Here is a 25,345-nt window from a genome sequence, read left to right on the forward strand (position 1 = left end):
CATCTCTGTTTTCCTCGGATCTTCGTGAAATCTTCGTGCTAGATCTTTCTAACACTTTGATGCAGCTTTGTCACAAGATCATAATACATTGCTGCAGGTATCTCTCGAGATCAAGGAAAGATTTCGATTAATTCATCTTTCTTGCTATTCCTCGAAATTGGTTTTTGATTAATCCTCGTAACTTTCTGTCAGCTGTTACTATTTTGATCATATCTTTTGATTGGCACGTCCGATTGAGCTGATTCTTGTTGCGTTGGTTAGATAATTTCAATACCTTTCTTTTTCATACTCATACGTATTTTTTTGGTTCATCCAATCAAAATTTACAGCTGTTTTACTATCACAGGCCGAAAGGTGATTTAGGGTTTGAACTTTTGGGAAAAGTTTTAATTTGCTTCCGTGCAATCATTCAACCCCCTCTGATTGCCTATCTTGATCATGCATCTGCCGGATTTCGTAACAAGTGGTATCAGAGCAAGGTTTGAGGATGCGGAAGATCTTGTGGGAGGTGCGAGGATCATGCTCAACGGGCGCCGCGGAACGTCCAATGCGGTGCAAGGTGGAGCATGGCGGCGATCGGAATTCTGATCAGTGGATTCGTGAAGGGAATATGCCCTAGAGGCAATAATATTGTATTATTATATTCCCAAGTTTGTAACTGATGTTTATATTCTATGCTATAATTGCAATGGTCTTGAATGTGAGATTCGGATGGAAACTCATTTGCATGTGTTGAAACATAAACCCTAACTTAAAGGTCCCTAGTCATGCCTCTTTGACTAGCTTATATATAATTGATAATTCTGTTTTTCTGATCATGAGCATATGATGCTTGTTACATATGAGAGCACATTGTTGGTTGAACAATGGTGTTGGATTGACCCAACTAATAATATACCGAGAGATCACATCGATTACTTGTTATCGGTATTATTGTTATTGTTGTAATTATCATTATCCTTAGATCATGAGAATATCGTATGATATTTATATCAGAAGGATACTTTTGTGTTACCTATTGTTTCCCGTAATAGGGTTATCATGACGGTGATTTTCGGGTACTCCGGAAAGTATGAATTGACTCGATAGTTCAAGATTAGGATTTGCTCCTCTATCAGTGGAGAGATACACTTAGGGCCCACTCGGTACAACGATATCTATCACCGTCTAGCCAGACACAAGAATGATATGATCATTGAGATATCGGAGTACAAAACCGGTAACGGGGATAACTAGGTACAAGTGGAACAAGGGCTGGTTCACGGGCATACCGAAAGTCTCACCCCAGGTTTTGTAAACGTATCGCGAAGCAAAGGGAAATGGTTTTTAGTAACAAATGGTTCGCTCGAAAGTCTTCGTGGATGTGTAGTAATTATTGAGAGTGTCCAGGCTCTTTAAATAATTATTGACTGGGTCATAGCTACACATTTCCGAACTTACGCGGCACACGCTTAACAACAAATGGTTATTTGAAGGTCTAGAATTTGGAATTTGGTCGAGAGTTGAATACCGAAGTTGTTCAGAATGACGAGACATATTTTCTGGAGGTCCTAAATGTGATTTAGGAGTTACAGAAATGTTTGGAGTAATCACGAGTGCTTCCGGAAGGTTTTAGAAGTCTCTAGGAGGATCCGATGGAAATTACTGAAGGTCAAATGGGAAAAAGGTTAAAAGTCAAAGATGGGTCAAACCCTGGTCAAAGGTTGACCACGGGGTCAAAGGTTGACCATGGGGGCCAGCCATCTTGGTTTGGAGAAGGGGATATAAGACTCCTATTAGGAGTCCATATCTATTCCTATTAGAGGTAGGAGTCCTACTCCTTTTGGAGGAGGACTCCTTTCCCCCTTTGGCCGGCCACCCTCCTATATAAGGAGGGGAGGGGTGGCCGGCTATAGGAGCACTCTCACTGGTTGTCCTTTGCCCGTCAAGTCCGAGCTCTCTCCTCTAAAGTTTAGACGTCTAATTAGTAGATCGTCTACTTTCCGATCTTGTTTCTTCCCGTGGTTCTTCGTACTGGACGTCGAAGTGCTTCTGAACTATTCCTTCGGGACATGTGGATACGTGTGAAGAGATCGTCCACTTCGATCTTGCGGGTGGATCGTTGTTCGTCTACTTCAAGCTTTCCGGCGTAGCAGATCGTGCGAGGAATATTTTCGCGGCTGGGAGGTATAACCTAGCTGCGGGAATCTGCTACAGGCTTCAACGACAATCTACTTCCGCTACGGTTGTTGGTACGTGATCAATCTATCGCATCCACATAGTGATCTTGGTTGGTTCGTTCGTAGGAAAATTTTAAATTTCTGCCTACGTTCCCCTTCAAATCGGACACTTCAGGCGGCCTGAACCGTTCGATGGGCTGCAGTTGGCAAGGATCGGCCAGGCGTGGTGATCGGGCCAACACAGTGGCCGGGAAGACGTCGCGGATCGGACGACGGCTTCGGCTCGCGATTAGACCGGCAACCAGATGCAGGGCAACCAGATGCATCGTGGTATAGCGGTGGATCGGGTGTAGCACAGAGCGGCATGGTGGCATGGTGGACGAGTTGTGTCGATGATGCAGGTGGCCATGATGCAACACAGGTTTTGTGCATAGAATTTGCACAAGGGTGTGATTGTTACGAGTGTCGGCGGCAGCATGTTCGTGCGACAGGTGACATACACCGAAGTAACTGGTCGGGCGAGGCCGCGGCAGGTGGATTGAATCAAGAGGCGCAAACCCAACACACACAGAGGAAAAAGAAAGCACGTGTGAGTAAGGGGCTCATCACGTGGAGGTGCAGGAGGGCAGCAGCACTTTGTTCTAATCGGATTCCAGAGAAATAAAAAGGAAGCAATCTGCATGCGAGCATTGAAGGGCAGGAGGCTTCGGTTTCCAATTTAACAGAAGAAAAAAGGAATCTCCTGCAGGTCGTGCTTACGTCGGATTCCAACCGGAAGGAAGGAAAGAATTGACCCGCGTGTGCAGATTGGTTTTTGAGTTTGGGCTCAGGTCGGATTCGAAGGAGAAAAAGGGCTGCAGGCGCGTGACACGGGCTGGCTAGGTATGCAGGCGCGCGTGACGTTGCAGCGGGGCAGAGCAAAGGCAGAGGCACAGGAACGAAGCTTCGGTGCAGTGCTGTGTGCGGATTGCAACAAGGAAAAGGAGCGATGCAGACGCGTTGGACTTCGGTACGGCAGGCCGGGTTCACATCAGGACTCAGAAAGCTAATCCAAGGGGATGTCCGATGAGGCAAAGCAAAGAAAACCACGGAAAGCTGCGGGTCAGAGACAACTAGAGATCAAGTTCTTCTGTCGCGGATCATATTTTTTCGAGTGCAGTGTTTTGCGGGAAGGAAAATAGCTAGTGATGATTTGTCGGGAGCTTTGGCATGACGTCCGGTGCGTGCAACGTGGCTTCAGGTGATGAGAGACGGCCCGCATATAAGGCTAGGAGTAGCCTGGAGCGTGTCGTCAGGATCGTGTATCTACAAGGCGTCGAGCAATACACTTGGTGTTGGGATGGCACGATGCAAGGTGGAGCACGGTTGCAGTCGGCAGGGATGTCAGTCGAAACAGAAGAGGATGGTGAAATCGGCGACAACGACGTAGGAGCGTGAGGGCTGATGGTATCTGAATTCTGTGGCGTGGCAACACGTGGCGTAGTGGGGCCTGAGATGGTGTGGGTATGCTACCCAGTAAATCTTGGCCAAGATTGCGGATGCTCGACGCGGTGCTAGGGGCGAGGTGTGCGATAAGCACGGGACACGGCAACAGTATCAGCGTCCCAGGCCCAACTCCACACACTCGTGTCGTGTTCAGACGTTCATGCGCATCCGGCCCAGCCATATAAGCAAAGAGCCCTACTCATCCCAAAAGCCCGGACTGATGAGAGAGTGGCTACTCTCCCTTATATGCTGGTCGTAGCCCCCTCCCACTAGCGAGGTGGAACTAAAGTCACTGGCAATGCTTGGTACCTAACAAATAGACCAGGGCATATGCGGTCAGACAATGGTTTGACATGTGTGCAGGGATGCTGAAGCAGTGTTGGCGAGTACCAGGTTCAAGATGGTGACTGGGTCTATCGGGATGGTGATGGACATGAGTCGGCCATGGGGAATCTGTGAAAGTATTTTTGGAAAGTTTAGATTTTCAAAGGCTTAGAGAGCACATGGCCTTATATTCTGTGATGTTCGATGCACATGGCAAAGTGAAGGCGATGGGATGCAGAAGGAGGCGGAGTGCTATAGCCGTGGGACAAGTAGAAGACTATACGAAAAGGATGAGAAAACTGTGCATTTGACTCGAGATGACTCAAGGGCGACATTCCTTCAAGTTTCATGAGGACAGTCAACGATGGCAAGAATGATGAGTTCAGGTAACTCTTATATGTGGCAGCTAACATGTGAGTTGTTCAATTTTCACATAGATCAAGGAAGAGGGAACCTGGATGACAATACATCGGTGTTGTCAGATATGATGACCTTATGATCAGTGTGTGATGGCGTTGATACTCCGGGAAGTTAGGAACACAAGGCGAGAGTGTGGAAGAACTTATTTTTTCACGGGAGCATTGACTGTTAATGAAAAGGAAGGGACTACGGTTGCAGGTGGAGTCATGTGATGTCTAAGGAAGTAGCAGTGGAGCTCATGATCGATTCAAATCCAAGGTACACGGAGGTTCGTGCATGACGGCTTCAAGGGGGTGAGGACATATTCGCCAAGGTGGAGTTTGTTGAGATATATGTCGAATATGTGTACGAGTAGGGATACAATTGGACTTGGAATTAACGTAGGGTTAGGTGTTGGAGTCGAACACGTGTAACTCGGCCCTAATATATAAAGGCACCGCGGGTAGCCTAAAGAGACTATGACACATAATAGCAATAGTCTCGTGGGGGAAGCCGGCGGCTTGTGCCGGCGCCCAGGATGGCCGGTGTTGCGGGATTATGGGGGGAGGAGTGCCTGTAGTCATGCCCCGGGGATGCAAGCTTCGATCAAATCTCGTTAACAAATATTGGCTCGGTGTTATCCTTGATCGTGCATTCGCCGAATTTTGTAACATAGTCAGTCTTGAGACGCACCATGACTCTGGTCTTATGTAGATGTTGCGTGAGTGCGCATATACTACTGGTTTGCGTGTGTAATCGGTGCTTCTAAAAACAATGAGACATATGGAGCACCCAACGGCTATTATATCAATCAAATGTATTACTCGTGGAATAGAATTTCATTCCCTTGTCGCCACGTTAATAATCTTGCCGTTGGCCACTAAAACTAGTTATCTTGATCGATGCATGCATGCCCGCTCAAGGAGTCGAGGTCGCCCGCCCGCCCGCGCTCGCTCGTAACCAAAACTGAGGGACGATGAATATCAACCGCGCGGCCCTTGGTAGTACTACTCCGTAATAAAATTAACCGACCCTTGGATCCCTCCCATCCCACTCCTGCAATTATCCCCACGTACAGTAACCGCCAAACTAATGACGCCATTGCCGCCGCTTCACCTTACGGTTAATATATTCCCACTCCATCTATTTATCACCGCCCCCCTCCACTTTGCCCGATCACACGCCCTTCTTTCACTTCGCTTCGACAGTAGTTCTACGATACACATCAACCCGAAAGCAAAAATGGAGGCGGCGGTTGCCCGCCCGTCGTCGTACCCGGCGCAGCTGCTCCGGCTTGTCGCGGAGGCGCCTCCGGTGGAAGACCTGGAGTACCTCCTGGGCGACGTCCTCGGCACAATCTCCTCCCTGGAGAAGAAGCGCGGCCGCTTGCAGGCGGAGATCGCGGCAGCGTCACGCGGGAGGAACAGGCGGGCGCCAGCGCCGGCGCCGGAGGAAGGAGATCACCTGCCGACGGCACCGGCGCTGGCTTACACTCGGAAGGGCGCGGGCGCGGCCCGCAAGAGGCTGAGGGCGGCCGCGGGCAACGTGAAGAAGGAGCGGGACCGGCTGGAGGCGGTGTGGGGCGAGGTTCAGGAGGCGCTCGTCGACGCCATGGAGCGGCTTGCGCTGTCTCGCCGTGCCGTCGCGTAGATGACCAGTCGGACGTCGACTAGCGCGCGCCATGTAGTAACTCTCGATTATATATAGTTGCAAGGGTTTCTACATGCATGCCGCATGCCGGCCACTTCACTAATTCACTTTGCGCGCCCTTAGTCTTTGTTTAACTTAATTTGTTGCTCCGATCGATCCGGCTGGTTGAGCCGAGGAATTATATATGTGTGTCGTCCCTTGTCACTGTTGTGATTAACTGCGATGTGTGTGTGTGTATGAATGTCCTGTGTCGCGATAATGTATATAGATGCATTGCATGAACTTATGTGATCCTGTGACCTGTTGTGTATATATCAGAATTAACCTCCATTGCTACTAGCTTGTCATTCCCCGGCCTTTCTTCTTCGTCTTCCTCGCGTTAATTTGTTTGTGCTTGCTTAGTCTTTTTTTAAGGTGTGCTTGCATAGTTGCATGCATGGATACGTTCCTATATATACTTTCTCCATGATCCCATATTAAGTGACTTTCTATTACATGTATCCAAACGTTATTTAGACATACATGCATCCATATTTAATTTGAACAAATTTCAGTCACTTACACTACTCCAGAAACACCCTCCAGTGGCGGTCAAAAAATGGGGTTGGTGGCGGTGATCATGCCCGCCACCAACTCTGCGTCACCGGAGGTTTTAACACCGGTGGCGGGTAAAATACCTGCCACTGCTGCACCGAGATCACCAATGACGGGTAAAATACCCGCCACCGAAGACCTACAAACCGCCACTATAAATTCCTCCGGCACCATCCGAAAAGTGCGTGGAGTACATCAGTGACGGGCAAATTACCCGCCACTGGACATTTCCAGTGGCGGTCTCCAGTGGCGGTGGTGTCTAACCGCCACTGCCATATGTTCAGTGGCGGTGGTTTATAACCGCCATTGGTACTATTTTTTCCTGAAAAAAATAATGAATTGTTTATAAAGTTAAATATTCCTGTAGCACAGAAATAGCAGGAATATAGCACATAGCGGGAATACAGCAGCAAAGTATACAACACCCAAGAAACAGAATAGCAGCAAATATATTACAAAGTTCCACACGAGTTAAACATTCAAGTCACATGCATGTATACAAAGTGTTTGAAAGAATGAGCCACAAATAAAAGTGTTCCACACAATTTAACCACTTTTGGCGACAATCCTGCCGCCGTAGTAATCCCCGCTCGATTCGAGGACCTCCTTGCTGAGGATTTCGTCGATGTCCTTCTGGATCTCGTACACAAGAATTTCTGAGTTGTGCCCTAACTCGGCGTTGGCCAGAAACCAATTCCTTACTTCTTCGAAGGTCTTCTTCCCCTTCAGCCGGAAGTCGTTGATGAACTGCTGAATAGTGTGCGCGCAGTAGTAACCACAGTAGACGGGTCCTTCAGGCTGTTGCTCGCAGGGGAACCTGAAAGTGTGCCTGAGGGGAGCGTCACGATTGCGGCTGAAGCTAGGCATCGCGTACCATTTCACCGCGTCGCGATAGGCTGCGTCGATGACATTTTTTATCGGCTCAAACTCACGTTGTGGTTCATTCTCCTTGCGTCGTAGTGGATCAAAATATGTGACCCCTTCAAGATCGAGGCAGATGGCGATTGTCACCCAATGGCCGCTGTTTCACAAAAGGACGCACATTGTATTAGCCAAATAATATAACAAGCAAGTCTTCCAACGGAAAAAGATGTATGTATTCACGCGAATTGAAAACAACTTACTGTAGATGGTACAATATCAATACAAAACGGCGGTCTTGGTGCTTCAACATGAATTGAGTGAGGTATTCAATCGCCAACCTTCTACTTTTGGCCAACAATGGGTCTGGACCACGCAAACTGGCGTTGAAGAGAAGGGGGTCGGCGACGGCCATCCCATATTGCTTCACCCTATAGGCCTCCCTCGTGTAGTGTACACACCATAGTCTTAATATGGCGTTGTCGAGGCACTCGTGGTTGAAGAGGTGAAACAAGTCGAGGAAGTCAATGCCGAAGGTAACGTCGTTTTCCCTCTGGATTTCCCCTGTATTGGAGTCGAAGAAGCCATAATGCTTTAGCACTCGAACCCTAATTTCCAGATTTGTTAGGTCTGCGCCTGACGATGCCACATTCATTTATTTTTCATGGAGCTCTTGCATCTCCCGTGGCAGGCGATACAGGTCATCATGGGACACCATCGGTTGTCCGGGGTGGAACAACAAAAATTGGGAGAATCGCCTGTCCACAAAATAAGATCCATCAGGCAATCTATCTCCAACACGGGGGTGGGTGGGCATCTTCAGAATATCTGGTCGCTCTTCCCAAATCCCTTCTATCTGCGGCGCGGTCTTTGGCTCTTTCCCCTCCTTGGAGGGCCCTTGCTTGCCTTGCCGCCTGTCCCCCTCTTGTTTTTCCTGCGTCTCAAGAAATCGGAATTGTCCGGTTTATGTGGGACCTGAATCCCAGATGGGGCACTTGGATGGGGCTCCAATGGGGCCGATTGTGTTGCGGCTCTCCGAGGGACGGGTCTTGGTACGGATGGCTTCGGGGCTTCGAGTTTGGGCGGCGACGGAGGATTTTGGCCTGCATTGTCGTCGCTGCACTCCGCCGCAGGTGAGAAGTCTCATTCCGCGGGCTCGTAGTCCAAAGGACCGGGTGAGGCGCCAAGCGGCGACGGAGACGTCAAGCGCCGGGCGGGTGGAGACGAATCAAGGCGGGGCGACGGAGATGGAGACGGAGAAGGCTCCGTAGCGAGGACCACCAACCTCCTAGGCCAGATGACCTAGGAGTTGACGCAATCCCTTAGGGTCATCGCCTCTTCGTGCGGAGGATAAGGGATCGGTTCATCCTCGAAGCCCTTGAGCACGGAGTCCACCTGCACCCTGACCATGTCATCTCGCAGGGTCATGTGGTGCACGGCTGTAGGCGGCATCAGCAACCCGTGCGCGCCCAGAGGATTCCCCACCGTCGGCATGTGTAGCCTGCATTTGACGCCCTTTTGCGCATGACAAAGATGGCAACATCATTAATAGATTGGAGCATGATAGTGGTATTTCACTATTTTTCGTAGCGCGCGAAGACGCTTACCGTGAGGTTCTCGTCGGGTGGCCCAAGCGGATCAAGCTGGCACTAGGTGCCGGAGCATGAGGTGCTCTTATTCCCCGACGGATCCGGTGTGGGTGGGGTTGGTTGGATGGGCGCCGACGGGAAAACACCGTGATCAATGAAGTTGTCCACGTCACGCTGGTCCCTTGCATGCCGCATGAGCTTCCTGAGCTCCTCCCTCGCCAACACCCGGATCTTTTCATCTAATTCCTTTGAGCTCTGTTCTTTGCTGGACGTCCTTCTGCGTTTCCGGGAACCTTGCTCTTTCGCCATTTGCCTGCGAAAGGGCCCGGAACCGACACCTCGCATATGGCTCCCGTGCTCATTTCGTTGCAGAGCGTAGCTGATGGCATCATCCCACTGTTGGTTCATAGACTAGTGGGAGCCATCCGACTCCCACTCTGCCATTGCACCTTGTATACAAAAAACAACATGCTCGGTGTTAATCTTATATGTGAGTATAAGAAGTCCAACCGATAAAAGAAGATGTCAGGACGAGGCCTTACGAGTGCAGCCTCTTGCTTCTCTGACATAGGCTCCAGGCCCGCCCACTGATTTGCGGTCATGGACGATCGCAGCCATTTGCTGGAGCGCTCACCGCGAAGCAAAGTTGGGACCCTCGGCTGTATCCTGGCTTGGTCCAATGCGGCGTCCTTCTTCGCACACACCTTCTCCTTTCCGGGGCGTCCACGACTGCCGAGGCAGTGGTCGATGGGCCTTTTCTCACGAAGCTCCTTGTACCATTTTTGGCTGGCCTTGAATTCAGGGGACCTCACCCACACCTTGAACCTCTCCCAGTCCTCCTCCGAGATCCCCTTCCAGTGCTTGTCAACCACTGTCTTCCAGTCTTTCCCGATGAGCTTCCTGCAGTTATATTGCCACGTGCTCTGGCCCTTCCTCATGACTTGGTGCATCCACCACTCCAACCGTACGCGGATCTCATCATTGGATGGCACGAACCGCTTCCATGCCGCCTCGTAACAGTCCTGCTTCACAGCTTCCGGGACGTCACTCCATATTTGATAGATCCGAGCGCGTCCCCGTACGATGGCGTTGCATGTGTTGGAGAATCTTTCTGCAGCCTGCACCGGTTCCAGCGGGTAGCTTTCTTTATTGAGTTTGGTGACGACCCACGACTCCGGCGGCACCTTGTTCGCCCCCCGCTTGGACTTCGACTGAGTAGTCGATGCCGTAGCCTGAGACGTCGCACCCTGAGCTTCTTCCTCGTTAGCTGCTCCTTCAAGGAGCAGCAAATCCTCGGCTCCTTCAAGGAACAGCTACTCCTCGGCTCCTTCTTCACCATGCTTGAAGCCATCGCTCATGGCAATTTCCGAGCCCGAGGAAAATGCCCCCGCTTCTTCTTCGACTTCTCCCTCCACAACCGGTGGCTGCTCAGTCACCTCTTCAACGCGAGCCTGGGGTTTCTATCCAACACTTATAAAAGTAATTTAAAAAAACGGAAAAATTCGGCATGATCTATGCTGTAAAACAAGAAAATTTCGGTATGACCATTGCTGTAAACAACAAATGAGTCTACCCGAAATTTATACCTGCATAAAAAAATTCCCACACATATACCCCCTCGGCACAATGGCCGGACCCTTCGCAACGACCCGGCACGATGGCCGGGCCCACATTGCTCATATCAACCGACACGATGGTTGGGATCACATGCATGTATCAATCTTTGCACCAAGACCAGCAATAACAACAATATTTAAACAAGAGCAGCAATATAAAGATTTAAACCCTAAATGGCAATATGAAACCATAAACAGCAATATTAAACCCTAAACAACAAGATTTAAACCCTAAATGGCAATATGAAACCATAAACAGCAATATTAAACCCTAAACAACAAGATGTAAACCCTAAATGGCAATATTAAACCCTAAACAGCACTATTAAACCCTAAACAACAAGACTTAAACCCTAAATGGCAATATGAAACCATAAACAACAATATTAAACCGGAAACAACAAGATTTAAACCCTAAACAGCAATATTAAACCCTAAAAAACAATATTTAAACCCTAAATAGCTAGATTAAACCCTAATTAACTACAACTAACCGTAAACAGCAGGATTAAACCCTAATTGGATGCTAAACAGCAAGATTCAACTTCGAAATTCAAAAATTCTACCCTAACCCTAACCTAACAGCAAGGGAGAGAGAGAGAGAGAGAGAGAGAAAGAGAGAGAGAGAAAGAGAGAGCGTACCGTCGGCGGGGCGGCGACAGTGGAGGTCGGGGCAGCGACGGCGACGGTCGTCGGGGTCGGGGCGGCGGCGGTGGTCGGGGACGGGGTCGGGGTAGGGGCGGCGACGGTGGTCGGGGCGGCCGGGGTCGTGGACGGGGTCGGGCTAGGGGCGGCGACGGTCGGGGATGGGGCTAGGGCCGGGGTCGGGGCGGCCGGTGGAGGCGGCGGCGGCGAGGAGGCCCGGTCGCGCCCCCGCGATGCGGGCTGGGCGGCGGCAAGGCAGGGCCGCCGGATCCGGATCCGGCGGCCGGCAGCAAGGCCTGCGGGGCAAGGGGCTTCCCACTCCTCATCGTCCGTTGCGACCCCCCGCTCGGGTCCTGCGACGACATGGCGTCGACGGCGGCGGCTAGGGTTAGGGTTTGGGAGGCGAGGAGAAGGGCAGCGGCGAGGGAGGCGTGATGGATGGGAGGGGAGGCGAGGGAGAAGAGCGGCGTCGACGCGAGAATTCGGCAGGGCTTTGCCGTCGGGGAGGGAGAGGAAGCGCTGCTGGTCAGAAATCGACGCGTGTTTTGGATACGAAATTTTCGCCAAGTCCCGCTCTGTAATACATATAGGGAACATCACAAACGGCGGGTATTTCGTGGATACCCGCTACTGGCAACCCCTCCTAGGGTTACTGGTACAGGAGACCACCGGTGGCGGGGATTTACGGATACCCGCAATTGGTGACCCTCCAGTGGCGGGTATATGAAAACCCCGCCACTGGTAATTGGAACAGGATGAGGGTTCACCACATTCCTGTTTCACGCACCAGTGGCGGTGATATTATATATACCCGCCACTGGTTAATATTTTGGGTCTAGTATTATATTCTTATTATATTCTGTGTCTCTCTGAAAATTATAGCACCTGCACTTTCAAGTGTATAATAATTATTTCTTGTCTCACTAAAGTTTTCAATGCTAAATACATTGCTGAAAATGAAATATTTATGTTTTTGTAGTGTTTACTGTGGTTAAAAATTGTTATAAATTACAAAATTGCTCCGAATGATCTGATATTTGGCATGGAGCCTTCTCACACAACAATATGCCTACATATGAAGTTTGGTGTGAAAATTTCAAATGAAGCCCATAAGAATACCGTATTGGGATCATCTAGGTAGATATCTCTGATACCTTATGAGCCAACATCCAAATTGTAACATTATAACAACTTTGAGCTTGATTTTTTCCATGTGGTTTCATTAGACTGAGAGGTGTTCCCATGCCAAGTTTCAGCTCATTTTGATGAAAATTGAATTTTATGGAATTAAATTAGCACCAAAGCCACACATAATCACAGAAATTTGTATGAAATACTATGAATTAATGTCTAAAACTTGTATTGGGAAAAAAACAATATTATTATACACCCAAAAGTACAACTGCTATATTTTTTGGGAACGCAGAGAATATAATAGGAATATAATAGTACATTCTGAAATCATTACAAATCACCGTCACTGGTGAATCACCGTCACTGGTGAGTTGGACAAGATTTGGGAAATCCCTAAGTCCTGTAGCACTCACCAGTAGCGGGTTCAGGAAAATCACCGCCACTGGTGCCCCCTTTCAGTGGCGGGTTTCAGAAAAATCACCGCCACTAGTGGCCTTCTGCGGGCTGCCACGTGAGGCGAGGTGGGAGTTTAGTCCCACCTCACTAGTTTTTACAAGCGATTCGACCAGTATAAAAGGCATTCCTCCCTTCTCCCATCAGCTTCCAAATATTCCACTCACCTGTCTCCTGTGCTCCTCGCCTGGCCCGTGGGCCCGGTACCTGTACTGTTCTTTGTGGGCTCGGATTACAGCCCCGTGGCCCGGGTCTGCGTTGGCCTAGTAGGTAGTAGGCTACTCCCGGGTTCGCCTAGCTGGGCCCGAACCCGAAATGCTCAGTTGACACGGGCAGGCTTAAAAACCTTTTTGTTCCTCCTTTATAATGAAAATAACATGTAATAAGTTTACAAAATATTCATTCTGAAATAAAATATGCATTCTGTAATTATTACCGAAATCGAAACAAGCAAATAAAATATGCATTATGACTAGAAAAATATTTCGAACAAATTTACGTCATTTGTTTTCAAATTTGAACAAGTTAAAATTCGAACCTCGTTAGAATTCAAATTACATTGAAAATCATCAACGAGCTTAATTTATCAAACTTACACAAATAGTGAACTATCGGACAATTTTGTCTTTTTTCTTTGTTGTCTTCTCTTTCCTCTTATACGTTTGGACCTCATCATGACTGCTTCTGGCGTAGGTCCCGTCTTGTGTCGGTAATTTTGACTTCTTTCTTGTCTGGATCGTCCGTCTTGCCACCTCTTCTTCTTGCCTAGTCGTGGGATCGGAGAAACCTTCATAGTCTTGTTGTGAAGTTACTCCGTCGACCCCAACAATGCTCCTTTTGCCTCTCCTCACGACTACGCGGTTTTTCGCTATCGGGTCTTCTATGAAGAAGACTTGTTTGCATTTGGAAGCAAACTGCCATGGTTAAAGGAGTGCCGAGATTCTTTTGACGTTCACTTGATGACGGGGAACCTCTTTCGGCAGAATCAGTGTTGTGAACCTATGATCTTCATGCCTGACATCGCGTGCCCATCTGATGCGAAACATGGCAATGGTGGTGAAGGTGTAGTCAAGCTCCCAGATCTCTTCGACCACGCCGTAGTATGCTTCAGTCTGGCCTTTGTTGTCGGTCCCCGTCTCAGCAACGAGCACTATACCGCTGTTTTGGTACGTACTCTTACGGTCTTGAGCCTTGGTGTAGTACGTATACCCATTCATTGCGTACGACTGGTATGTCATGACGTTGCGGTGAGAAGCCGTGACAACTTCTGGACAATCTTCTCATCTTCATTGGCCGCAGCCCTCGGATACCAAAGATCCTTGAGCCACATGGCGAATGTAGAATTGTGTTTTCGCTGGATCCAATCATCATTCCTGTTAGGGTTGAGGTTTTGAAGTTCTTCGATGTGCGTGTCAATGAACGGCTCGACCTCAGGCGTGAGTTGCAGCACCATTGTGTGTGCTCTTATAAAGTCGTCCATTCTTTGGCGGGCATGCACATCAAGATCATTCCAGCCAAGTCCACCTTCACCTTCTAGCTTCCCCTTATGTCTTGATTCGGGAACCCCTATGGGTTTGCGGTCCGCCAACCAATCAGTGTAGAACTCAACGCACTCTTCTCCATGATAGCCTTCCATGATGCTTCCTTCGGGACGCCCTCTGTTACGAACATATCGCTTCAGCACCCCGTTGTATCGTTCGGGCCCAAACATGTTGTGCAGGAACGATGGCCCTAACAATAAGATCTCATCGGCGACGTGGACCATCAGATGGACCATAATGTCGAAGAACGTTGGGGGAAAGAACATCTCACATTCGCACAATATCGGTAACATTGCGTCCCTCAGTTCCAAGCAACGGTCCACCGTGATCGACTTCTGGCCGATCGTGTCGAAGAAGTCACAGAGCTTCATGACCGTCTCTCTCACCCATGGCTCCATGCAGCCTCTAATTGCAATCGGAAGTAACTGCGTGAGAATCACGTGGTAGTCATGAGACTTCATGCCAACCAGCTTGTGGCTCTTCATGTCAACAAGTTTCTTGATGCTGGATGAGTAGTTCAATGGAACTTTGATGCCATGGAGACACTCGCACATTCTATGCAGCTCGGCTTTCCTCATACTGTAACACGCAGGTTTGCATCGCGTATATATCGTGCGTTCACCATTCTTGTTTTCCTCCGGGGCCTCTTCCTTAATCGGCCACAGCTTCTCCCTTATCCCCATCAACTGCAGGTCTTTCCGTGCCTTTGGTCCATCATTTGACTTGTCCACGTGGTGCATCATCAAGCCCAACAAGCTGTCGCACATGTTCCTCTCGACATGCATGACGTCTATGGTGTGACGGCTCTGTAAAAACCTCCAGTAAGGCAGGTCCCAGAACACGGACCTCCTCTTGTACGTATGGCCGCCATCTGGACCAGCAGCCGGCTGTGCTTTCCCGGACACGACTTCGAGGTCCCTGACATTTTTGTATACTTCGTGTCCAGCCACCCTCGGTTCGTGCCGCCTCTCTGCCCTCCCGTTGAAATTTTTCTTATCATCCCTCCATGGGTCCTTCATCTCCAGCCACTTACGGTGTCCCATGTACACAATCTTTTTTGATTCTGGCAAGAACAGTCCTTCTGTCTCGTCCCCGCACTTTGTGCACGCTTTGTACCCATGTGTTGACTGGCACGATGAGTTCCCGTTCGCCGGGTAGTCATGCACACATGTCAGGAGAGCTGCTCGAAGGGTGAACTCCATCTTATGAGCGTCCCAAACCTTTCGACCCTTCTCCCAAAGCTCCTTGAGCTCATCCTTCAGCAGCTCCAGATACACGTTCAGATCAGCTCCAGACTGCTTAGGGCCTTGTATGAGCATTGATAGGTGGATGTACTTCCTCTTCATGACAAGCCACGGGGGGAGGTCGTATATGAACAAGATCACCGGCCATGTGCTGTATTTGCTGCTCAAGTTTCCGAACGGATTGATCCCGTCCGTACTCATCCCGAACCTGATGTTCCTGGGCTCTGTGCCGAACTCGGGGAATTAGTTGTCCAGAGTCCTCCATTGAGCCGCATCTGCGGTGTGTCTGAGGACTCCGTCATCGTTGCGGTACACTCCCTCGGGATCGATATCCCCCTAAGTCGCATCGTGGTAGACGAACCACCTGGCCTCCTTCTCGTTCTGGAACCAATGCTCCAGCCTGGTACCAAACGAGAGATACCAGACCATCTTTTCCACCGGACCACGCTTCACTTCTTCCTCCTCGCCGCCGTCAGGATTGGGGTCTTTCTTCCTGTATCAGGATGTTTTGCATACTGGACAGCTGTGCATGTCTTTGTAGTCGCCCTTATATATGATGCAGTCCAGCGGACAAGCATGGTATCTGATGACCTCTAACCCGAGGGGGCATGTAACTTTCTTCGCCTCGTACGTGCTCTTAGGCAACTTGTTGCCCAGAGGAAGTAACGTACGTAGGTAACTCAGAATCTCCGTGAATCCCGAGTCCACGATGTTGTATTTTGCCTTTATACGCAAAAGCTCGAGCGTTACTTCTAGCACACTGTTATCCACTGTTGGGAATATGCCCTAGAGGCAATCATGTATGATGTAATTCCCAATGTATTCATAAATATTATTAAGTTGTCCTTGTTTGAACATCTGATATGTATCATTGAATATGTGATTTGATTGTGGAACTATGTATTCATGTTGTTCATACTAAATTGTCCTTAGTCATTGAGGTTGTGCTGGACACATAACCTAGACTAATGTGAAAGTTGGCTGATGACTCGGTTCCACTTGTCATGGGCATGGTGATGTCATTCCAGTTTACACGGACTCGGCTAAAGAGTTTAGCGAGTCGGACTGACCCATATTGAGATGCAACGAGTAGGTCGTCATTTGCATGTCTCAATCAATGTAATCCTTAGACCTGAGGTTATCGCACAATCCGAGTTGTGGATCACCAACTTAGGTTCTGTCAAACATTGTTCCGTAACAGGGCAGTTATAAAGGCAGAGTTCGGGTTGACTGAGAATCAAGCTGTGTGATGTGGATAACCAAGATGGGATTTTGCCCCTCCGACTGGAGAGATATTCTCTGGGCCCTCTCGAGTGATATGATTCGGGAAGCATGGCCATGCGCGACTTGGTTAACTGTTAACCGGGTCGATCGACTAAGAGTTAGTCGGATGAATCGTATATCACAGATCGAGAAGAGAGTTGAACTATTAAAGGGATGACGATTAATCGCCTATAGTTCGACAAGGTATATCGTGAGGCAAAAGGGACTAAGACGTATGTCACATTGGAAGGTACGTCGTCATGACTCGATGGTACTTGGGAGTCGGCACGTTCTGCTAGGAGCCGCTACCGATTGATCGATTGTGAGTCGGACTCCAATCGTGTCCAAGTCACCATGAGCCTGTGGGGTCACACACTTAAGAGCGGGAGCAAGTATTTGGTCGGGTTGGACCCGAACTGGAATTGGGCTGACAATGCGAGTTGGACTCGCAGGGTGGATGGGCCACAAGGCTTGGAGCCTACTTCCACTCGATATATAAGCAGGGGCGTGGGATGCCTAAGGGGTACGGTTTTTCCACTCTCATGCGTTGAGAACCCTAGCCCGATTCAGTTCAACCGTCGCACCGGACCTAGCAGTCCGCCGCCGGAGCTCCTCCTCGCACGTGTGGATACCGGCAGAGGTGCTGTACGTTCAGCACTTCGACGATCGCGGGATTGGATCGGCTGGATCGGATCGAGGGACTGCACTGCATCAAGACGCCGCATCGATAATCCGCAACTGCGCGTCTAGTGGTAATCCTCGTGGCCTTCTACCTCGGCTAGATCTTGGGAGTTCGCGTAGGAAAAGTTTTGTTTATCTCTACGCGCCCCTTCAGTGGTATCAGAGCGGTAGCTTCTGGTATTAGGCCCTTGATCGCGCATATGTGATATGCAGTAGGCATTAGATTGGATCTAGTTGCTGTTTTGGTGGTCGGTCTATGAGATAGATCGGTTTTGTACAAGGTTGATTGGATCAATCATACTCGGGGATATGGATGATCTGTTGTCCGTGATCATACTGCTAAGGTCGTGGAACGACATACCCCTACCGGTCGGTTTCCGCCATCGGGGTATACTGTGACACGTAAATCCAGTTGCGGTGATCGAAGATCAAAGAGTTTGGTCGAATCGGAACACAGATCGGATCTGCGTAAAATTGTTTTATCCGATGAAGAAATCCATGATCGGAATGCAGATTTGATCTGCGTTTTCCAAAAATCGTCGGGCGCTGCCCGCACCCGCGAGGGGCGCTGCCCCTTCGATCCCCGCCCGCTATCCGGCTAGCGGGACCGCCGGCTTCGCCCTGTCGTAGCGCCTTAGATGTCGTTGCGAGATTCACAACGCCGATAGATATCGTTTCTATGCATAACTTGTTTTGCAGGATGTTGTGAATGGTATGGCTTATGTGCATGTGATGTGTGTAATCCATACGTGATCTGCGTGTCACGTTTTTTTGTCAGCCGGCTGGAGCCTAGGTGCTGTCATTTATTGTATAACGACCTGCGTGTCGAATTTTCCATGTAATTTCCGTTCACTAGCTAGTGTAGCTACTTGGAGAACCTGGAGGACATGCAATCCGATGTACAAGTCGGCGACATGGAGTAAGGCGGCACGTGACAAGAATTGGCACGAGTCTACTTACAAGCTTTGTGGAGATGGAGATCACCATGAAGAGAGCCATACCATTTCACATTATAATTGCTTTATTTGTGTTATTGTTATGTCTCAGTTTTACCTCTATTAGATAGTTGGTAGTTTAAATCTCTCAAAGAAGGTCTAGTCGGTCGCCCCGCCAAGTGCTGCACCATCACAAGTTGGACATTCTTGATAGTGGGCTCATGAAATTGAGGTGCTACCAATTCTTTCCAACTAGGTGGGTTTGAGTCGGACTCTTACAGCGGAAGCACTTGGTAAGCTAGACGAGTCCATCACAACGGTTGTGGGGCTCGGGGCTCGGTAGGTCGGGAGCCGGGGCATGTGATGCCACCCGACTAACAGGAGTCGTATGAGATGCGATTGGCAAGGTGTTGCCTACCTAGATCACTTGGCGGCTAGCGGTGATGCTAAAGCTCACTAGTCGTTTTGCTTATTTAGGATCCTGAATCACTTAGTAACCATCGGAGAGATGTTGGTTCTAGTGGGAGCATAAGTATTAAAGCGTTTAATATTCCTGCTCTTTTATGAATACATGTCTTAAGTGTTTTGCATATTTTCTGTTGTAGATCAATGGCACCTAGCAACCTTCCTCATTTGTCCACTTTTGCGTTGAGGTCGATCCTAGAGAAAGATAAACTTAATGGAACTAATTTCACCAACTGGTATCGTAATCTGAGGATAGTCCTCAAGCAAGAAAAGAAGGACCATGTTCTAGACACTCCACTCCCAGATGAGCCTGATGAAGATGCGACAGTCGCTGTCATGAATGCCCACCGTAAGGCTAGAGATGAGTCTACGGAAATTAGCTGTCTTATGCTTGCACACATGGAACCGGACTTGCAGCAGCAGTTCGAGAATGTTGAGGCCTACGATATGATCGAAAGCCTCAAAAGTATGTTCCAGGCTCAGGCAAAGACCGAGAGGTATCAAGTCTCTCAAGCTTTGCTTGGCTGTAAGCTCAAAGACGGCGATCCACTGAGTCCGCACGTGATCAAGATGACTGGTTACGTGCAGTCTTTGGATAGGCTGGGTTTTCCCATAAGCGATGAGTTCGCTACAGATATAGTTCTGAACTCTCTTCCTAGTGCATATGCTCCGTTCATCTCGAACTATCACATGCATGGTATGGATAAGAAGCTCACTGAACTACATGGGATGCTCAAGACAGCAGAGGCTGACCTCAAGAAAGGCACCAGTCAAGTGTTGATGGTGCAGAATAAGGCTAAGTTCAAGAAGGGTTCTTGGACTAAGAAGAAGAAGGCTAAGTCAGGAGGCAAAACTCAGGACTCTGTCCCGAGCGCTGCCTCAGGGACTAAGCCATCTCCTGCAGCTGGATCCACTTGCTTCTATTGCAAGACGGATGGGCACTGGAAGAGGAACTGCAGCAAGTTTTTGGCTGACAAAGCCAAGAGTGGAAGTGGGACTTCTAACTCAGGTACGCTTGTTTGTAATGTTATAGACATTTATCTTGCTGATGCACCTAACAGTTCATGGGTATATGATACCGGATCAGTAATTCACATCTGCAACTCGTTGCAGGGGCTGGTAAGAACTAGGAGCGTGGCAAGAGGCGAGGTTGATATTCGAGTCGGCAACAAAGCGAGAGTCGCTGCGTTGGAAGTCGGCACGATGCAACTTCATTTACCTTCAGGATTCTTAATGGAGCTGAATAATTGTTATTATGTTCCAGTGCTTAGTCGAAACATTATTTCTGCCTCATGTTTAATGAGACAAGGTTATGAGTCGAATATTAAGAATAATGGTTGTTCTTTATATTTGAAAGATATGTTTCACGGCTTTGCACCCGTCCTGGACGGGTTATTTATTTTGAATCTTGATAGTGAATCAGTCTATAACAATAATGTGAAAAGGTTAAAACCAAATGATCTGAAAATGACTTACTTTTGGCATTGTCGGCTTGGTCATATAAGTTGGAAGCGCATGAAGAAGCTCCATGATGATGGACTTTTAACTTCGTTCGACTTGGAGTCGTTCGAGACATGCGAGTCATGCCTACTCGGCAAAATGACCAAGACGCCTTTTGCAAGGAGTTGTGAAAGGGCGTTCGACTTGTTGGATCTAATACATAGTGATGTATGTGGCCCAATGAGCACGACAGCCAGAGGTGGTTATGAGTACTTCATTACCTTCACTGATGATTTGAGTAGATATGGATATGTCTATTTAATGAAACACAAGTCGGAAGCCTTTGAGAAATTCAAGGAATTCCAGAGTGAGGTACAAAATCAACTCGGCAAGAAAATAAAGTTTCTACGGTCGGACCGTGGAGGCGAGTACATGAGCCATGAGTTTAATGACCATCTAAAGAGTTGTGGAATAGTTCCTCAGCTCACTCCACCGGGTACGCCGCAGAGGAACGGTGTATCAGAACGGCGGAATCGGACCTTGTTGGACATGGTACGATCAATGATGAGTCGAACAGATCTACCTTTGTCATTTTGGGGATATTGTCTAGAAACTGCAGCGTTCACACTAAACAGAGTACCATCGAAATCGGTAGAGAAGACACCGCATGAGATGTGGACTGGCAAAAGGCCGAGTTTGTCTTTTCTTAAGATTTGGGGCTGTGAAGCATTCGTCAAGCGACTTCAGTCGGACAAGCTCACGGCCAAGTCGGATAAGTGTATTTTCGTGGGGTATCCAAGGGAAACCTTAGGGTACTACTTCTACAACCGAGAAGAGGGCAAAGTGTTTGTCGCTCGGAACGGTGTCTTCCTTGAGAAAGAGTTTCTCAGTCGGGGAGTCAGTGGGAGCACAGTGCAACTCGAAGAAATTCGGGAGGAACCTGCTAGAGGCGAGTCAGCTACAGTCTTAGAGGCTGAGCCGGTCGTGGTATCTATGCCGGTAAAAGCACCAGAACCACGGAGATCTGCTAGATTGCAAAGTGCTCGTGAAGTATTACTGTTAGACAGTGATGAGCCGACAACTTATTCGGAAGCGATGGTGGGATCTGATTCTGAGTCATGGCTTGGAGCCATGAGATCTGAGTTAAAGTCCATGGATGAAAATCAAGTTTGGACCTTGGTTGATCTGCCAGACGGTGCAAGACCCGTCGAGAGCAAATGGGTCTTTAAGAAGAAAACTGACATGGATGGAAATGTTTCTGTCTATAAAGCACGGCTTGTCGCGAAGGGGTTCCGACAGGTTCAAGGAGTTGACTACGACGAGACCTTCTCGCCCGTAGCCATGCTTAAGTCGGTTCGGATCATGTTAGCTATAGCAGCCTATTTCGACTATGAGATATGGCAGATGGATGTCAAGACGGCTTTCCTCAATGGAAATTTAACTGAGGACGTGTATATGATACAGCCCGAAGGTTTTGTCGATCCGGCTAACGCTGACAAGGTATGCAAACTTCAGAAATCCATTTATGGACTGAAGCAAGCATCTCGGAGTTGGAACATTCGCTTTGATGAGGTAGTCAAATCGTTTGGTTTCATCAAGAGCGATCATGATTCTTGTTTGTACAAGAAGTTTAGTGGGAACAAAGTAAATTTTCTAATCTTATATGTGGACGACATATTATTGATGGGAAATGATGTCCTGATGTTGCAAGAAACCAAAGAATCATTGGAAAGGAGTTTCGCAATGAAAGATTTGGGTGAGGCAACTTACATACTGGGAATCAGGATCTATAGAGATAGATCTAGGCGGCTCATTGGATTGAGTCAAAGTACATATTTGGACAAAGTGTTGAAGAAATTCAACATGGAATCGTCTAAGAAGGGATTCTTACCGATGTCCCATGGTGTAAAGCTTAGCAAGACTCAGTGTCCTTCGACAACTGATGAGCGAAATCGGATGAGTGCGATCCCGTATGCTTCGGCAGTCGGATCCATCATGTATGCCATGATTTGTACTAGGCCTGATGTTTCCTATGCTCTAAGTGCAACAAGCAGATACCAGGCTGACCCTGGCGAAAGCCACTGGGTAGCAGTTAAAAACATCCTTAAGTACTTGAGAAGGACTAAGGACATGTTCCTAGTTTATGGAGGTGAGGATGAACTCAGTGTAAAGGGTTACACGGATGCGAGTTATCTCACCGACTCAGATGATTCTCGTTCGCAATCTGGATATGTGTTCGTGATGAACGGAGGGGCTGTGAGCTGGAAGAGTTCCAAGCAAGATACTGTGTCTGCGTCTACAACAGAGGCTGAGTATATTGCTGCCTCAGAGGCAGCAAAGGAAGCCGTTTGGATCAGGAATCTCCTGATTGATCTTGGTGTGGTTCAGGGCGCGTCCAATTCATTGGACGTATATTGTGACAACAATGGTGCTATCGCACAAGCTAAGGAACCTAGACAACACCAGAAGAACAAACATATACTCATGCGTTACCACCTCATTCGCCAGTTCGTCGAACAAGGTGATATCAAGTTATGCAAGGTACACACGGATGCAAACATTGCAGATCCGTTGACAAAGGCGCTACCACAGCCTAAGCATGAGGCGCACATGAGAGGTATGGGCATTAGATGTCTAGACATATGATGTCAAGATGATTGACTCTAGTGCAAGTGGGAGACTGTTGGGAATATGCCCTAGAGGCAATCATGTATGATGTAATTCCCAATGTATTCATAAATATTATTAAGTTGTCCTTGTTTGAACATCTGATATGTATCATTGAATATGTGATTTGATTGTGGAACTATGTATTCATGTTGTTCATACTAAATTGTCCTTAGTCATTGAGGTTGTGCTGGACACATAACCTAGACTAATGTGAAAGTTGGCTGATGACTCGGTTCCACTTGTCATGGGCATGGTGATGTCATTCCAGTTTACACGGACTCGGCTAAAGAGTTTAGCGAGTCGGACTGACCCATATTGAGATGCAACGAGTAGGTCGTCATTTGCATGTCTCAATCAATGTAATCCTTAGACCTGAGGTTATCGCACAATCCGAGTTGTGGATCACCAACTTAGGTTCTGTCAAACGTTGTTCCGTAACAGGGCAGTTATAAAGGCAGAGTTCGGGTTGACTGAGAATCAAGCTGTGTGATGTGGATAACCAAGATGGGATTTTGCCCCTCCGACTGGAGAGATATTCTCTGGGCCCTCTCGAGTGATATGATTCGGGAAGCATGGCCATGCGCGACTTGGTTAACTGTTAACCGGGTCGATCGACTAAGAGTTAGTCGGATGAATCGTATATCACAGATCGAGAAGAGAGTTGAACTATTAAAGGGATGACGATTAATCGCCTATAGTTCGACAAGGTATATCGTGAGGCAAAAGGGACTAAGACGTATGTCACATTGGAAGGTACGTCGTCATGACTCGATGGTACTTGGGAGTCGGCACGTTCTGCTAGGAGCCGCTACCGATTGATCGATTGTGAGTCGGACTCCAATCGTGTCCAAGTCACCATGAGCCTGTGGGGTCACACACTTAAGAGCGGGAGCAAGTATTTGGTCGGGTTGGACCCGAACTGGAATTGGGCTGACAATGCGAGTTGGACTCGCAGGGTGGATGGGCCACAAGGCTTGGAGCCTACTTCCACTCGATATATAAGCAGGGGCGTGGGATGCCTAAGGGGTACGGTTTTTCCACTCTCATGCGTTGAGAACCCTAGCCCGATTCAGTTCAACCGTCGCACCGGACCTAGCAGTCCGCCGCCGGAGCTCCTCCTCGCACGTGTGGATACCGGCAGAGGTGCTGTACGTTCAGCACTTCGACGATCGCGGGATTGGATCGGCTGGATCGGATCGAGGGACTGCACTGCATCAAGACGCCGCATCGATAATCCGCAACTGCGCGTCTAGTGGTAATCCTCGTGGCCTTCTACCTCGGCTAGATCTTGGGAGTTCGCGTAGGAAAAGTTTTGTTTATCTCTACGCGCCCCTTCATCCACGCCGGCATTTTCATATAACGGTGTCTCGGCATCCTCCCTCAGCTTCTCGAACTTACGGGACACCCTCTCATCCTCGGGGTCATCCAACTGATTCTGCAGATGCTGATCGTCCAGCATTTCAACCATCCTACCGGTTGGAACGTCCTGTACTGGATCCTCGCCACAGTATGCTTCTTCACCAGGCTGGTCGTCAGACTCCATGTTTTCCATCTCAATGCTGTCATTGACTTCAATGCCATCCTCCCCGTGAGAAGTCCACCTTGAATAACCAGACACAAATCCCCGCATGAGCAAGTGCATCTCGACATCCTCTGGCTCGTACAGCTTGCTGTTCCAACATCTCACACAGGGACAACACATCTTATCACCCCCTTTCCTATGCATATCTTCCACGCCGGCATCAACAAAAGTCTTCAGCCGCTCTATCCACTCAACACGTAACCTGTCCTCGTACATCCAAGCACGGCCCATCGAGCTACAACACAATTTTTTAAAAAAAACGAATCAGCTTGATCAACAAAAATGGAAAATTTCATCATGACCTTTACTAACAAATAGCAATTTGCACTACGAAATTCGATGTCTGCATCAAAACCAAATTACCCCCACCCACATCGGCACGACGGCCGGTATCACATCACATAAGAAATACACGGCACGAAGGCCGGTGTCAACACACATTTAATATGCTTGAACATGCACGTACACCGGTCCACAGGTTAAGCTTAACCCTAGGGCTAACCCCTAGGGGCTAAGCTCCCCGATAGGCATCAACGGCCATGGAGTCCAGAGAGAGAGCTAGAGAGAGAGAGATCTGCAGAGAGAGCTAGAGAGAGAGGGAGCTCATCGGAGCGA

The 25,345-nt window shown here is 48.6% G+C and overlaps 1 protein-coding gene across 1 annotated transcript; it reads left to right on the forward strand.

The window, feature by feature from the left end:
• Positions 1-18,949: 18,949 nt before the first annotated feature.
• Positions 18,950-20,444, forward strand: LOC104581583. The gene is made up of 2 exons (XM_010229445.3): positions 18,950-20,047; positions 20,152-20,444. The coding sequence occupies exons 1-2, from the start codon at positions 19,183-19,185 to the stop codon at positions 20,166-20,168; spliced, it is 882 nt and encodes a 293-aa protein (XP_010227747.2). The 5' UTR covers positions 18,950-19,182; the 3' UTR covers positions 20,169-20,444.
• The last annotated feature ends 4,901 nt before the right edge of the window (positions 20,445-25,345 follow it).

Source organism: Brachypodium distachyon, chromosome 1 (genome assembly GCF_000005505.3).
Source record: "Brachypodium distachyon strain Bd21 chromosome 1, Brachypodium_distachyon_v3.0, whole genome shotgun sequence".
In the NCBI taxonomy this organism is placed as follows: Eukaryota; Viridiplantae; Streptophyta; class Magnoliopsida; order Poales; family Poaceae; genus Brachypodium; species Brachypodium distachyon.

Excerpts from the sequence above, each read along its gene's own strand:
- LOC104581583 (XM_010229445.3), top strand. The coding sequence starts at position 19,183 with ATGGCACCTAGCAACCTTCCTCATTTGTCCACTTTTGCGTTGAGGTCG.